Source organism: Erythrolamprus reginae, chromosome 1, assembly GCF_031021105.1.
Source record: "Erythrolamprus reginae isolate rEryReg1 chromosome 1, rEryReg1.hap1, whole genome shotgun sequence".
Taxonomy (NCBI): Eukaryota; Metazoa; Chordata; class Lepidosauria; order Squamata; family Dipsadidae; genus Erythrolamprus; species Erythrolamprus reginae.
The window spans coordinates 257,258,864-257,274,887 of record NC_091950.1 but is presented as its reverse complement, the minus strand read 5'-3'; the positions used below and the strand labels follow the sequence as shown (position 1 = coordinate 257,274,887).

The window sequence follows — 16,024 nt, the reverse complement described above, 5'->3', positions numbered from 1 at the left end:
GGATGTGCTCTTGGTTGTTTAATGTATTTACTAATAAAAAGTGTTGTTGTTAAAATTTTATTGACTGGGTACCTGAATGTTAATGTACCTTTGCAGGCAAAGGCTGCATACGTTGTCTGAGAAACCTAATGATTTTCAGTGAAATAAATTTGTGTAATGCTGGAAGGAGTATGAATCTGGAATTCATCTAAACATAAAAAATAAGTTAAATGCAGCATGAATGGATTATTAAGAGGTTTTTTGAAACAAAAACGAGGGCTAAAGGGGAGTAAAGCTTGGATTGAATTAAAAAATGGATAAATAGAAGAAATACATTAATGATAGAATGGATGAGGATGGAAAAAGAAAATAAATATGGAGGAAGAGTAAAAGGGTTGAGGGGAAAAGAAAAACTAGAAAAAAATAACAGAATCATCCTCCATAAAAGAAAAATAAGAGAAATAAAAGAAAATTAAAGAAGAAAGGAATATATTTGAATCATGTACCAGACTGATGGAACTAGAAATTTTTTTGAAGCTAGAGAAATACATAAATATCATCAGGTACAATGAATGATGCAGTATAGATTTAGCTACATATCTCTTCCCTTTCTCTTATTTCACACTACTAATTATGTGGCTTACTGTTTCTCACATCTGTGATTTGTATAATATTTTTATCCTGAAAGGGAATGTGGCAAGTAATCATAATGAAAAAAATCCTGAAGTTAGGTATTTCTTATTAGTCATGAAATCGTGTCCAACTCATTGTGACTCCATGGACAACATGCCTCCGGGCCCTCCTGTCCTCTATCAACCCCCCACGGAGTCCATTTAAGCTCATGCCGACTTCTTCAGTAACTCCATTCAGTCACCTCATTCTCTGTCGTCCCCTTATTCTTCTTGGCAGATACAACCTGTTGGTTTACGTGTTTTTCAGTCCAGGTTTTCCAGTTCAGCTATAGTCCAGCTGATATTTCAGCTGGGTAGCATATTACTGGCACTGCCCATGTATTAATGGCTTTAATTATGTTTCCAGCATTCAGTTTTGATTTTCGGACCCTCCTGATGTATTCCTTTTATGTTGACTCTTTGACTTTTCCATTCAAGATGTTATCTGCTTCCAATATGCCTAGGTATTTGTAACCTCTGTCTTTGTCAATGTCCTCCCCATTTGCTGTTAGAATTGTTTTCCGTTTCTTGCATATTTGCTTTCAAAAATGTACAGATATTCTTGATGATTCCAAAGTTTCCCAGACAGGTGTTAATCCAGCTATGGGGTAAAGAATCAAATGCCTTTTTGTAATTAATCCATTCCATTTTTAAATAATAATGATGATGATAATGATGATGATAATAATAATTATAATTATAATAAGAAGGAAGAACTTAACTTTTGCTCCTTTTCTCAATTCTGGAGCAATGGACATTTCTAAAAGCTGTATAACATGAAGTTGAAAGTTCCATGCATTATGTTGAAGACTTAGTTATGTACTCAAGTTCATTAGCTATAGGGGCATATAATAGTGATTCCCTCAGCCAGCTGACATTTCTTAGATGCCTCTAGCTTATAATCTGGAACTCTGAATGACTTTTTAACAGAAACAACTCTAGTGAATTTAATACAAATGCAGCATTGCCTATTTAAAAAGGTATGTTAAACATCAGTTGCATAACTTGATGGGGGTCTATGACAACTCACCATGGCCAGTTCACTGCAGTCAACTTGCCATGGCCAAATCGCCATGGGACAATTCAATGCAGGATCAGTTCCTTTTATTATTCGTGAAAGCATTACAAAAGCTGGTAGTCATAAGAAGGATTTCCTTTGATACAAAAGATAAAATAATTTTGATGAAAATGTGGTCAACAAAAATAAAAAGAGCTTAGTGAATCTTGTGGCGAGTTGACCATAGCAAATTGGTCATGGCGAGTTGGCTGTGATGAGTTCTTCAATTTTGACTTGATATATAAAAAAGCACTACACTGCTGACCGTTTTTTTCCCTTCACATTGAGACAGTTCCCGACCACATCCCACCAGCTGCTTGCCATCCAGCCTACAATGGGAAAGACTCTTCCTATCAACACTCACTAAAAAGCAATTCACCTTCCATGACAAAACCATCCACATTAGGTATCTTATTTTGTTTGTGCAATTACATGCTTGTGTATTCCAGACACTGGAATTGTGTTCAGGTTAAGCCAAGTGTGGGCTTGCATTCACACAATGAAATTTAGCCTTGCTGATGGAAGAAGGGTCTTTTTCACCAGGAGACAAATGTACCATTGGACCTAGTATATAAGTACTGTATATAAAAATGATTCTGCTAGCCATCTGTTTTCAAGCACAGTTCAACAGGAGCTTTCTTTTAAGGCCCTATGTAAATTGAAGCCACGGGACTTGAAGTATTTGCCGTATAAACCTCCCAGTATATGGAAAATTTCTCCGCTGGGTTTGCTTGAAGAGAGGCAAGTTTTGATGTGAGATAGGAGCTTCCTGGTAAAAATAGCCCATCTATTGGATACTATGGCTTTCAAAAAGTTTATTTTGCACTTGCTTTCATGACCTTTGGCTTCAAAGCAAAAGCTTTTTCTTACTGTTCTTTGTGTCTCCCTCCACATATGCCTAGGTCTCTGTACACGAGTATTTGCAGGACTGGCCCTCCTGCTAGTTTAGATAGAGTGGGGGTGTTTCAGGTCCCCTCCCTTAAATTCTGCTACCTGATGGGACTTCGGAGGCACATCTCCTAGGCCTTTGAAATAATCTCCCACTGAGAAATTCCTACCCTTTTAGCTTTGTTTATGGCTGTGAAGATATGGCTCTTTTCTGAAGCATTGGGCTATGCCAGGAGTTGAGCTGCAAGAAAGTTTGGTTCAATCTGAAGAGAAAGTACCTTTGTTTTAACTATGTTTTAAGGATTACTGTAAACTGCTTAGAGTCACTGTATGACTCTAAGACAAGCAAACATATAGGTCCTGTATATAAATGAATTGATGAAAAAAATTGTTGTACATAGTAGAATAAAAAATAAAAGAAACAATAGACAACGTAAGGTCAGTATATTCAAATGTTAAAGACAAATATCAAAACTGCTCATCCTATTATTCATGTCAGTAGTAAGATTTGCCAAGGAGTTAATATCATGTAACTAATTCAGAAGTTTCTAAAAACTTGCTATTCAACTATTAAAACAATTCTCACTGCTTTTTCTTTTCTTTTCTTTTGGGAGATGGCAGGGAGGGAGGCAGTTCATTTCTAATTCAAGTCTACATTCCTGGGAGTTTCTGTCTTTCAAATCCAGCAGATCCATTTTTTAAAAAAAGGTCCTAGGCAGATTAGGACAATACACAGCAGGGCCATTTTTACCAGAAAGCTCTATTTCATTTCCTTGCCTGCTCAGCTGTAGGTGCAAACAAAACTTTGATTTACTTGAAAATTCATCTCACAGCATTTACTCTTTATGGAAACTTGTTACTTCTAAAATATCATGTGAACTTTTCTCTGTGAATTTGCTGGAGAAAGGTAAGTGAAGTACTAGATGAATTACAATATAAGTAGTGTATAGTGCCCTCGTGAGGAAAAGTTGTGAAAATAGTATGATACAACCACTGCACAGAATTTGAACATCTAGTTCTAATATATGTTTGTAAATTGTCTTTTCTTTCTAGTATTTAGACTAGTAAAAAATTGCTTAATAGTCTGTTGAATTGTTATTGATTTGTCATTAATGTACCATTGTCTTTTTTTAAAAATACACTCTCATGGGGTTGTTGCAAAGGAGTCAAGTGGTTTTTAAAGGATGATATGCAAATTTTCAGCTATGTGCTTTCACCAAGGAAACAAAATTGTAGTTTTGTATTTTTATTGTTACCTAGGCACTTCAACAAACCCAGGACCTCCCAAAAAACGCCACAAAGGGTGGTCACCAGAGTCTCCCTCCTCCAACGAAGCCTGGAATATGCAGCCCAACTCACAAATCCCAACTAGAAATAAAAATGGTAATCAAAGATTTTTTGGGTTAAGATTCTAGTATAGTGGTACCTTGGTTAACGACCACAATCCATTCTCGAAGGTTGGTTGTTAACTGAAATGGTCGTTATCCGAAACAATTTTCCCCATAGGAAATAATGGAAATGGATTTAAGTGGTTCCCAGCCCCTGTTTCTCTCCCCCCCATATTGTCCCTCACTCCCCCCCTCTTTCTCTCTTGGGGAATTCACCTGGGGTTCCCAGAGGCACCGCATTTTTCCTCAGGGTGATCCCAGGGGAACTTGGCAAACACCTGCCACAAGATCTGAGGGGACGGGATGAGACTGGATGAGAGTCGAGATCCGACATGCCCCGCCTGGCCGCCCGCTTAACAGCCTCCCAGTCTCTACTGTCTAACCACTCCAAGCTGCAGGAAGGGTGGGGCGGCTGCAATACCGGCAACTTCGGGGGACTTCTTTCCTCAGTGGTTCGTTTTTTTACCTCTAGGCAGCTGCACCAACTTTTTTCTTCCTGGTGGCGGCGATGGCAGTGCTTCCCTTCAAGGAGCAGCAGTGCTGGGAACGCCACGTGACGAAGGGAAGCGGCCGGAGCTGCCTCAGCAGTTGCCAGGGCCTCCCCTCAGATCTTGTGGCAGCTGCTTTGCCAAGTCACCCTGGGTCTCAGTGAACTCAGCCCCCCCATATTGCTGAGAGGGGGTGTAACACACAGGAGGCATAGACAGTGGGGCACCTGCTTTGTCCTAGTGAAAGCAACGCTTTGTTGCTGGATGTAACATTTTGGATAATAACCAAAATTTTCTGTGGCTGTTTGCTATCTGAATTTTTGTTCGTTATCTGAAGCAAATTTTTGCCAAACGTTTTGTTCGTTATCCAAAAAATACACTAACCAAGGCGTTCGCTAACCGAGATTCCATTGTACATAGATTCCTATTGGATGCCTGTTTGAAAGTTAGCAAATTGTTTTGTATAATTTCTTTTCAAACTCTTTTTTATATAATAAGCTGGCTCTATTATATACATAGTCTCTGAATGAGAATGAATATAGATATGCATATCCATGCCTTGAGTTGAAGTTCACTGAATTCACTTTGCAGTCCTTAGCAGAAAAATGCATTATGTATCCATTGCTTTGTTACAGTAGTCCTCTACTTACAATCATTTGTTTGGTGACCATTCAAAGTTAACAAAAGTAGTAAAAAATAAAGTGACTTTTGACGGTTGCAGTGTCCATGTAGTCATGGGATCATGATCTGGACACTTGACAAGCAGCAGTCACATGGTCACAATTGCACCCTTTCCAGCCAGCTTCCAAGGAAGCCAACAGAAAAAATCACAAGTCACTGTCACATGTCCGCACCACTGAACAATGAATTTTGGTATCTCAGTGGTGGTTGTAAGTCGAGGATCACTTGAAAATGATACCTCAGGTAATTGTAAGACTGTCCCAGGCATTACCATGTGTGATTTTTAAAAAACAAGTTATTAATGTAATCATAATTAAAATACATCAACTTTGCCTGATCCTTGTGGTTGTTTCTCATCTTCTATTGGGATAGAGGCTGAAGATGAATGAATGCTATGTTAGGAAATCAGAGTTGGGACTGGAGGCTGGATAGCATTAGCAATAGCACTTAGATGCATATGCTGCTCCACAGTACTTTACAGCCCTCTCTAAGAGGTTTACAGAGTCGGCATATTTTCCCCAACAATCTGGGTCCTCATTTTACCCATCTCGGAAGGATGGAAGGCTGAGTCAACCTTGAGCCTGGTGAGATTTGAACTGCCAAATTGCAGGCAGATGGCAGACAGCAGAAATAGCCTACAGTATTGCATTCTAATCCCTGCACTGCCAATAGAAGCAATATGGAATTGGTTGGCTGAAATTTAAGAACAGGAGGAATGTAGTATAGAGACAGGAGGGAAGGAGGAAGAAACTAGTTCACTGGGATAAAAGCTAGTGACAAAGGCCTTAATTCCATGTCCTCAATACGATTGACCTCTCCAGGTTCCTAAGAGGCCAGTAAGGGGCGTACATAAGTGCACTGGTGTGCCTTTTGTCCCCTGTCCAATTGTCTTTCCTTTCCCTCACTTATCATATATATTCTCTTTCTTTCATATATCCTGTCCTCTAAGTTCACTTTTACCCTTATATATATTACTACATGTCTATTTTTCTTCCTATGTATTTGTGAATTGGACAAATGAATAAATAAAATAAATAAATAAATACATACATACATACATACATACATACATACATACATACATACATACATACATACATACGGGAACTGCTCCTTCCCAAATGATTCAAGTGCATGAATTCTGTGAAAGTTAAAATACTTTATCTTTCCTCTTCTTCTTCTTCTTCTTCTTCTTCTTCTTCTTCTTCTTCTTCTTCTTCTTCTTCTTCTTCTTCTTCTTCTTGTTTGCTTATTCTTTTAAATCAAAGTTTAAATTGATTTTCAGATGGCGGAGGAGGGCTCTCCAGTTTACCTCATGCTACCTTGGTAGGACCAGCATCTTCTCCAATAGTGGCTTCTGGGGAGCCAGTTTCGGTTCCTGAAAATTTCCTGAAAATATATAAAGCAAAACTAGTCATATTTAAAGGTAAAGCAATTATATAAAAAAGACCAACTTCTTTAATGCAATTACATCGCTCTCTTTTTTTAAACCCCTTGTAACACATTTATGCCTCTTTATATGGTGCACTTGGGATCCACTTTGTTATGTTTTGCTTCAACAGGGCATGGGAACTTCCCTTACCTTTGTGGGAACCTTAATGATGTCCTAGTGAGCCCTCTTTTGTATACATGTTATAAGAATGCCCAGTCTCTGTCTAGGTCTTATGAACAATATGGAGCCTCCACTGTACAGCCAATTTCAGAGGAAATGCAGCTGTTGTTAACAGTGTACTACTTGGTTCAGCTTGGTGAGTTTATTCAATCGACATCCTATTTCACGTGTTCTAGAATTGTCAGTTCCAATTGTTATTGAAAATGTGATTTCATAAACTGGAATAGAATCTTTTTTAAAAAATTATTTGATTTGGGTGCACATATAACGAGTAGCTCCAGTAAATGTGACAGCCTCCCTGTGCATGTACATTGATTGAATTCCTTATCATTTCCTTCAATTTCCTGTCTTCTGCATGCATAATATTTTGCTTTAAAGTGTTGTGAAAAGGTGCAATCTATAGACTGTAATGTCATATCGTAGAAATTCAGTGCACTTTCCTTATTTAAGAAAAAAACCTGGGATAATGTGGCCATCATGAGATTCTTCATCATCCAGGTCAGTGGTCTCCAAACTTGGCAACATGCCTGGCGGACTTCAACTCCCAGAATTCCCCAGCCAGCAAACCAAAGCTGGCTGGGGAATTCTGGAAGTTGAAGTCCGCCAGCAGTGATGGACTCCTACGGGAATGGTCAGGAATGCAATTCCAGTAGCAAAATTTGGAGCTCCACCCCAGAGCACCCAATTTGCACTGAAAGATGTTGAAACAAAATGCAGAAGCCACGCCCACAGTGTGGTAGTAAAAATTTTGGTAGCCCATCACTGTCCGCCAAGATTGGAGACCCCTGATCCAGATAATGGTTGTCCTATAGGTGCTTTCCCCCCCATTCCCCAAAAGGCAACTGGACTTTCTTGATTTTTTCCTTTGAAAACATTTAACTTCTCATGCAAGAAGCTTCTTCAGTCTGGGAAAATGTAGGGAAAAGTTATTTAATCAGCTTGAAGGACCATTTACATAGTCCCAATGTTAGTTGAGAACTAATTTGCACATAAATAAATGTGCTTCATTTATTCTGTACTATATAATAACTATCATTTCATGGCAAGACTAAAATCATATTTTTATACGAAAAGTGTCTAATGTGAGACTTGAAATAACTGCTCCTGTAACTTCTGGAGATAAAACAAGAACTGTTTTCTCCAATGGTAAATGTTGAAATTAAAAATGCAGTAATACAATTATATTGAATATAAATTTATGACACTAGTCTTTTGCATGAGCAGTTTCTTCTTTTTTTATTTTACAATGATTGTGTGTCTCTTTAATTCATCTTCCTTGGATGTAATTTTAAGACTGTCAGTATTTTGACCATGTATATAAAAACTACAGCAATCTGATGTTTGGAATGAGTTTAATGTAACCAGAGGAGAAGGGAATACCGTAGCTTGGATAGCAGATGAATCTCGCCTGTTCATCATCTTTTTTTTGCTCTTCTGATTTTCCCCCTAGCTTCAGACCAGGTACCTTTGATTGAGGATTTGGAACAGATCTTCATGCGTTCATGGAGAGAGATGTACCTCTCTGAAATCCGTCAGTACCAGCAGGCCCTTCCCCAAGCTTTTCCTCACATTCCTGGCCCCATTGCCCCAGTCACATCGGCTCAACTCCCCTGGCTAGCAGGCCTGGCAGCCAGCTCATGCAACGACAGCGTCCACATCATTGAGTGCAGCTATTCGTTGGCTGAAGGGCTTTCAGAAATGTTCAAGATGCTCCTTGAGGGAAAGCTGGCAAAGACCAACTATGTGGTGATCATCTGTGCTTGTAGAAACAGAACCATAGACTCTTGCATTGTGGTTACAGGTGAGCAAGTATGAAACATGTGATCGTTGGTTCCCCCCCCCCCCTTCTGAAACCAGTGAAACGCTTACTTTGTCCTATTTCCCATTTGGCAATGAATAAGGCATGAAATTTCTCCTCCTATCATCCCTTCTTTTTTTGTACTTTACATATGTACAGTATGACCTCTCCAATCGGAGAAGTTCCTCTACATTTTCATCAAGCTATGCAAAGCAACCTGCTTCTGTCTTCTTGCCTTGAATTTTAATGTTTGTCCTCTATCTAGATAAAAATAGGTATGACCTTTGAACAGTAGCTGTGTAGGGATTCCATCCCTATTACCTTGGTTATGGATACCCAGGCCAATCTACACACAATAACATTTTTTTTCTATTTTAGATAAATGTAATCCTACAAGAATATCCTGTTTATCTCTTGCAGTTGCCTTATGTTCTCCTATAGCTGCATCTGCATATGCTGTTGTGCAGCATTGTGGTTCAAGTTCTGCCTATTACTATTATTATTATTATTATTATTATTATTATTATTATTATTATTATTATTTTGATTGATTGATTGGATTTGTATGCCGCCCCTCTCCGGAGACTCGGGGCGGCTAACAGCAATAATAGGACAGCATATAACAATAATCCAATACTAAAAACAATTAAAACCCATTATAATAAAAAACCAAACATACATACAGACATACCATGCATAAAATTGTAAAGGCCTAGGGGGAAAGGGTATCTCAATTCCCCCATGCCTGGCGGCAGAGGTGGGTTTTAAGTAGCTTACGAAAGGCAAGGAGGGTGGGGGCAATTCTAATCTCTGGGGGGAGTTGGTTCCAGAGGGCCGGGGCCGCCAAAGAGAAGGCTCTTCCCCTTGGTCCCGCTAAGCGGCATTGTTTAGTTGACGGGACCTGGAGAAGACCCACTCTGTGGGACCTAACTGGTCACTGGGATTTGTGCAGCAGAAGGCTGTCCCTATTAGTAGTATCGGAATATACAGAAAAAATGGACAGGGCTTGTATTATCGCCTGTTTGCATCAGAGTTCCCCTTGCTTCTCTCTCTCATCACCACCATCCCCAGTATTGGTGCTCTGATAAAATGGTCTTGGAAACATTTAAGCTTAGCAGACGATCAGTTGTCCTAAAATCTGTATCAGAAGAGCTACAGAATGCAGATTTTCAGCATATTCATGATGCAAAATACATCAACTGTTGGCTTTCTATTAAAAGAACCATATTAAGACTCTTGGTGGTATTTCTTTTCTGGATAATTTGTCATGTTGTGAAATCTCATTAAATTACATGCTAATAAGTGTGACATATTATTTGATGGCCTTGTCATAAAATGAACTATTGACTGAATATTCACTTTGTAAGATTAGCATGGCCAGAAGGTTATGCTATTTGCACACCTGAACATTGGAGTTCTTCCAAGGCAGAAATTTATCATGTCATCTTCTAGTTGCATTCATAATGTTTTATGAGATTCCAGACAATATTATTTATGATCCTTCTTTGTTTTTCTCTGTCTTCCGTCTTTTTCTTTCTTTCTTTCTTGGCTAAAATCTCTTAAATATAGGAAGATGCACCTTTTCATCCAGGCTTTATGATTTGTTGCTTATTGATTTGTGTATCTTTGGCTTCCATAACATTATTTATAGTATTCTATAGATTTTCTTTTAAAATATGATTTTTTCAAATAATTCTGTAAATACAATAAATGTATAAATAAATCATTCTTGCCAGATACTGCATATTAATATCTTTCCATTTGGTTGCATTAATTAATTAAATTGATATGCCTCCCATCTTACTGTCAAACAACTTTGAGTGACTTAAAACATCGTGAAAAGGTTCAAACTTTAAACCATTATGTATTAAATAAACAGAAATTAAATAAGTTAAAACCAGAATACTCTGGGGTGGAAGTGGATTCTTGTTTTTAATTATGTGTTTAGAATAGAATGCTTTTGGCTTGCTTGCTTTTGCCATGCCAACCAACATTTGCAACCAACATTGGCAAAGCCCAGCCATTTTAATCATGTCAGGAAAAACAGTTGGTTCCTCTCAATTTCTGAGAGGTGAAGAAATCACCTTTGGACCAACCTTTTGGAGGTTTGTTTGTCTCCAACATTATCTGCTTTCTGGAACATGTTGAAAACAGGACATTTGCAGAAGGTTTGGCCCATAGAATGTTTTGGAGGAAGGGGTGAGGGGAGAAATTCTATTTATAAAGGTGTTTTTATAATAGAATAGAATAGAATAGAATAGAATAAAATTCTTTATTGGCCAAGTGTGATTGGACACACAAGAATTTGTCTTTGATGCATATGCTCTCAGTGTACATAAAAGAAAAGATACATTTGTCAATAATCATAAGGTACAACACTTAATGATAGTCATAGGGTATAAATAAACAATTTGATCATATTGGGAACCAGTCAATATAAATTGTAAGGATAAATATCATAATTATGTGATTAGATAATTATATAATTAGGGCAAAAACAGTTATTTAAATTTAACAATAAATTGTCCTTTTATAAACAGGACTAAATAAATGACATTTCTCAAAGAAGACAATCTTTTCTGCACAAATCATTTTCAGAAGCGTTAAAATTTGTTCAGGAACAGAGCAAATTGAGCAACACTATGAAGTAAAATATTTTTGTAAATGTACTGTTCCAAAATTAAACTGCAGATCTAAATATTCTTTTTGCTTTGAATACCCTTGAGCCTGGACCAGCATAGATACTGTTGGTCCAAATTTTGGGAGAAAAGGAGCTGGAAGTTATTTACAATATATTCTGCCTTCTTGGAACTTTGATATTTCTAGGTAGTCTCTATGCCATTAGCAACCATATCCCAATCTATCTGTCATCTGCACCCCCCCCCCATTTTATTCATTTTTTATTCCCCAAACTAGTATCCCTTCATTGCTTTCAATGACAATTTTGATTCTTACAAATGAGAATATGAAGGTTATTCTCAGACCTGGAGGGTTTCTGGCTGCAGAAGGATACTTCATGCTCTTGAACCTCAGAAAAATAATCCTGACTTCGATAGAATTGTGATTCAGATATTTCTCTTCTCTTTTTCTATCTTTTAGGAAAATATCAAGCAAGAATACTCTCTGAAAGCATGTTCACTCCAGCAGAATATCAGAAAGAAGTTAGCTACGAGCTAGTTACTGGGAAAGGAGAAGTTCTTGGACCATTTTTTAATTCTCTCTGCCCAGGTAGACCATGGGAACTTTTGCAGGGGTGAAATTCAAAAAAAACTCCCTACCGGTTCTGTAGGCATGGCTTGGTGGGTATGGCAGGGAAAGGATACCACAAAATACCCATTCCCGCCCCACTCTGGGGCCAGCCAGAGGTGGTATTTGCCAGTTCTCAAAACTACTCAAAGTTTCCACTACTGGTTCTCCAGAACCTGCTGAATTTCACCCCTGCTTTACAGTGTGTTTGCAGGTGGTTTTTTTTTCATGTTAAAAAGCAAATGTGTTAATAAAGAACAAAAGTAGATTTGGGGCACTAATTGGCTGGTATTTTTTTCACACTTCCCATTATCAGGCTATGGGGGACATTGACCAAGACAAAGTATAAACTCAACCCTGATAAGAAAGAGTGGCTATGGGTTTTGCCTCCCAAGGACAACTCCATTTGTCCGTCCATTACCCTGGGGGGGGGGAATTATTGACCTCCTCGGAGAGGGTCTGCAACTTGCGCATCCTCCTCGATCCACAGCTCACACTAGAGAACCATCTTTCGGCTGTGGCGAGGGGGGCGTTTGCCCAGGTTCGCCTGGTGCACCAGTTGCGGCTCTATCTGGACCGGGACTCACTGCTCACAGTCACTCATGCCCTCATCACCTCGAGGTTCGACTATTGTAACACTCTCTACATGGGGCTATCTTTGAAAAGTGTTCAGAAACTTCAGATTGTGCAGAATGCAGATGTGAGAGCAATCATGGGCTTTCCTAAGTATGCCCATGTTACTCCAACACTCCGCAGTCTGCATTGGTTGCCGATCAGTTTCCAGTCACAATTCAAAGTGTTGGTTATGACCTATAAAGCCCTTCATGGCACTGAACCAGGATATCTGCGAGACCGCCTTCCCAGCGGCCGGTTAGGTCCCACAGAGTTGGTCTTCTCCGGGTCCCTTTGACTAAACAATGTCATCTGGCGGGATCCAGGGGAAGAGCTTTCTATGTGGTGGCTCCAACCCTCTGGAATCAACTCCCCCCAGAGATTAGGACTACCCCCACCCTCCTTGCCTTTTGTAAACTCCTTAAAACCCACCTCTGTCATCAGGCTTGGGGGAACTGAGACATCCCCCCCTTACCTATGTAATTTTGTGCATGATATCACTGTGTGTATGTATTTTATCTATTGGGGTTTTTTTCTTTTTAGACTTTTTAATGTAAAACTGTTATTTTAGATTTAATTATTAGATTTGTTACCATGTATTGTTTTTATCACTGTTGTGAGCCGCCCCGAGTCTATGGAGAGGGGCGGCATACAAATCTAATAAATAATAATAATAATAGGGGATTGTGGCACATACAATTTTAAACTTGCCAGGAACTGCAAGTTTAAGGCCAGTGGTGGGAAATGGCCTTATGCAGATTCCTATTAGGTGCTTTGATGCCACCCCCCCAGCTCACATTAGTCTACCACTTACTGTCAGATAATATTATTTATTTGCCAACTGATAGACAGGTGATAGTAAAGTCTGAAAACACCTTATTTTTAGTTGCCATTTACAGGGCACTAGATTAAATGGCACATTGTCTGTCAGATTAATATGTTTGTCCTAAATGGGTGTATTTTCTTTTAAAATTCTTCCCTACCACCCTACAATAGTTGAAACCAATCTAAAAGCATAAAATTAAAAATTAAAATAAAATTATTTCCTTCATGCAACATCCTAAGTTAAATACTGGTAACTGAATTTTAAATATTATACCCAGAGGCACCATTCTGTAATTGTAAACTATAGCACCTTTCTTCCTCAAGAGTTGGAATGTTCCTGAATATTCCACAGCTTTAATACAACTTTACAATTTCTAAAGTTCTGTTACAGATCCGTATGGCTTTAACACAAAAGAGTAAAATAATTTTTATTTTGTTAGATGGTGACCTTGATGTTTTGTTGGATAAATATTATCAAGAAAATAGAACCCACATATCATCATCTCTCTCTGCTTCTGCAAATAAACCGGCAACCCTGGATGCAACTGGAGCATCTGTGTGTACAAGTATGTGTGGTGTGTATGAGACAGAGATTTTTCCCCATGTATTTATATCCTTTCTGCCCTTTTTTCCAAGAGTCTTGTCATTGAATGTTCACCTCACAATTTAGGAATTTAAGTAAATAAAGAATTACATTTTTTTCTCACCATCTTTTTGCTTTTTTCCCCTACTAGGTTATAACCTTGAGCGGCATCAGATCTGCCCTTTCCAGCTCACTGTGGCCCAGAAATTGCTCTCTCATGTTTGCTCCATTGCAGATTCCAGCACCCAAAACCTTGACTTGGGCTCCTTTGAGAAAATAGATTTCCTGATATGTGTCCCTCCTTCAGAAGTGACCTATCAGCAAACCCTCTTCCACCTCTGGCATTCAGGTGCTGATTGGTGTCAGTAGGTAGAACAGAACCATAGCCCAAATTCATTTCAGTTAGCTGACACGCAGTATCTTTCTTTAGGTGTTTTATTAGAGCTTGGCTTGGAGAAGGAACAACTGACAAAAGAGAGAGTGGAACAATACGTTGTAAAGCTTGATGCTGATGCCCAGTTAAAGTTTAAAACTTTCTTGCAGAACTCTTTGCAGAACCCACACACATTGTTTGTACTCATTCATGACCATGCTCACCGGGATCTTGTAAGGTAAGAAAGAATTTTTTTAGTGTTGTGACTGAGCAGTAGAGAACTGCTATCCTGTGCAAGCTTCTTAAATATATCAATAAATATTCCTTCTGCACTGTTTGTATTAATTCATCTAGAGCCGTTTCACCCATGTTGGTAAAAAATATGAAAAAATTAAGGAGGTAGGCAATTATTTGTACCTGCAGGGAAGCAAACAGACAGACAGACAGACAGACAGACAGACAGACAGACAGACAGACAGACAGACAGACAGACAGACAGACAGACAGACAGACAGAGATATAGAGGTAGTTCCTGACTTACAACAGCTCATTTAGTGACTTTTCAAAGTTACATCAACACTGAAATTAGTGACTTATGACTTTTTACACACTTGTGACCACTGAAGCATTCTAATGATCATGTGATTTATAATCAGATGCTTGACAACTGACTCATTTATGACAGTTGTAGTGTTCAGAAGACATTTTGAGACCTTTTGACAAGCAAAGTCAACAGAGAACCCAGATTTACTAAACAATTCACTTAACAAACGTGGCAAGAAAATTGTAAAATAAAACAAATTCACTTAACAATTTTTTTACTTAATAACATAAACTTTGGGCTCCGTTGTGGTTGTAAGGTTGTGAGACTATCTGTAGATTTATCTATCATCTATCATATCTCTCTCTCTCTCATCTATCTATCTATCTATCTATCTATCTATCTATCTATCTATCTATCTATCTATCTATCTATCATTGTCTGTCTGTCTGTCTGTCTGTCTGTCTGTCTGTCTGTCTGTCTGTCTGTCTGTCTGTCTGTCTGTCTGTCTATCTATCTATCTATCTATCTATCTATCTATCTATCTATCTATCTATCTATCTATCTATCATAAATAGATATGTCTCATAGATGTATCTCATATATAGATATAGATACCTCACAATTCTATACACAATAGAATTCCTTATGCTACCAGGCTCGAAATTCTTGGTTTGAATAACTTACTGTCTTGCAGTCTGTAACTTTATTTATTTATTTATTTATTTATTATTTGGATTTGTATGCCGCCCCTCTCCGAAGACTCGGGGCGGCTCACAACAAGTGTAAAACAAATCATAAATAATTCAATTAATTAAAATATTTAAAGATTTAAAAAAACCCCATATACTAACAGACACACACACAGGCATACCATGTATAAATTAAATGTGCCCAGGGGGAGATGTTTAGTTCCCCCTTGCAGTCAGACCTAGGTATTGCATACAATATTTTACCTGTAGATGGCTTTTTCTGTTTTAATCGCAATAATACGCCCGCAAATAACTGCTTTATACTCTATGTAAATCGTTCTAAACTTGACTGTAAAAAATATGATTTCTGTAATAGAGTTGTCATAGTCTGGGATGCCCTACCCAATTCAATTGTCTCCTCTACAAATTTTTACAGTTTCAGTCACAAATTGATTTCTGTAGACCTTACTTCAAATTTAAGTAGTCAGTAGAGGGTGCATAAGTAGTGCATAAGTGCACTAATTTGCTTATCATTGCATTTTTATCGTCTTATTCTTCTTCTCATTTTTGTGTGACAAATTCAAATAAAT

The 16,024-nt window shown here is 38.3% G+C and overlaps 1 protein-coding gene across 1 annotated transcript in view; it reads left to right on the top strand.

The window, feature by feature from the left end:
- The window catches only part of GREB1 (growth regulating estrogen receptor binding 1), a 93,932-nt gene that overhangs the window by 42,860 nt on the left and 35,048 nt on the right, over positions 1–16,024 (top strand). The window contains exons 7-15 of the mRNA XM_070732891.1: positions 2,000–2,113; positions 3,856–3,978; positions 6,438–6,578; positions 6,715–6,900; positions 8,215–8,565; positions 11,662–11,790; positions 13,686–13,820; positions 13,980–14,177; positions 14,259–14,439. Coding sequence (XP_070588992.1) covers positions 2,000–2,113; positions 3,856–3,978; positions 6,438–6,578; positions 6,715–6,900; positions 8,215–8,565; positions 11,662–11,790; positions 13,686–13,820; positions 13,980–14,177; positions 14,259–14,439 — 1,558 coding nt within the window. The remainder of the gene's footprint in view (positions 1–1,999; positions 2,114–3,855; positions 3,979–6,437; positions 6,579–6,714; positions 6,901–8,214; positions 8,566–11,661; positions 11,791–13,685; positions 13,821–13,979; positions 14,178–14,258; positions 14,440–16,024) is intronic.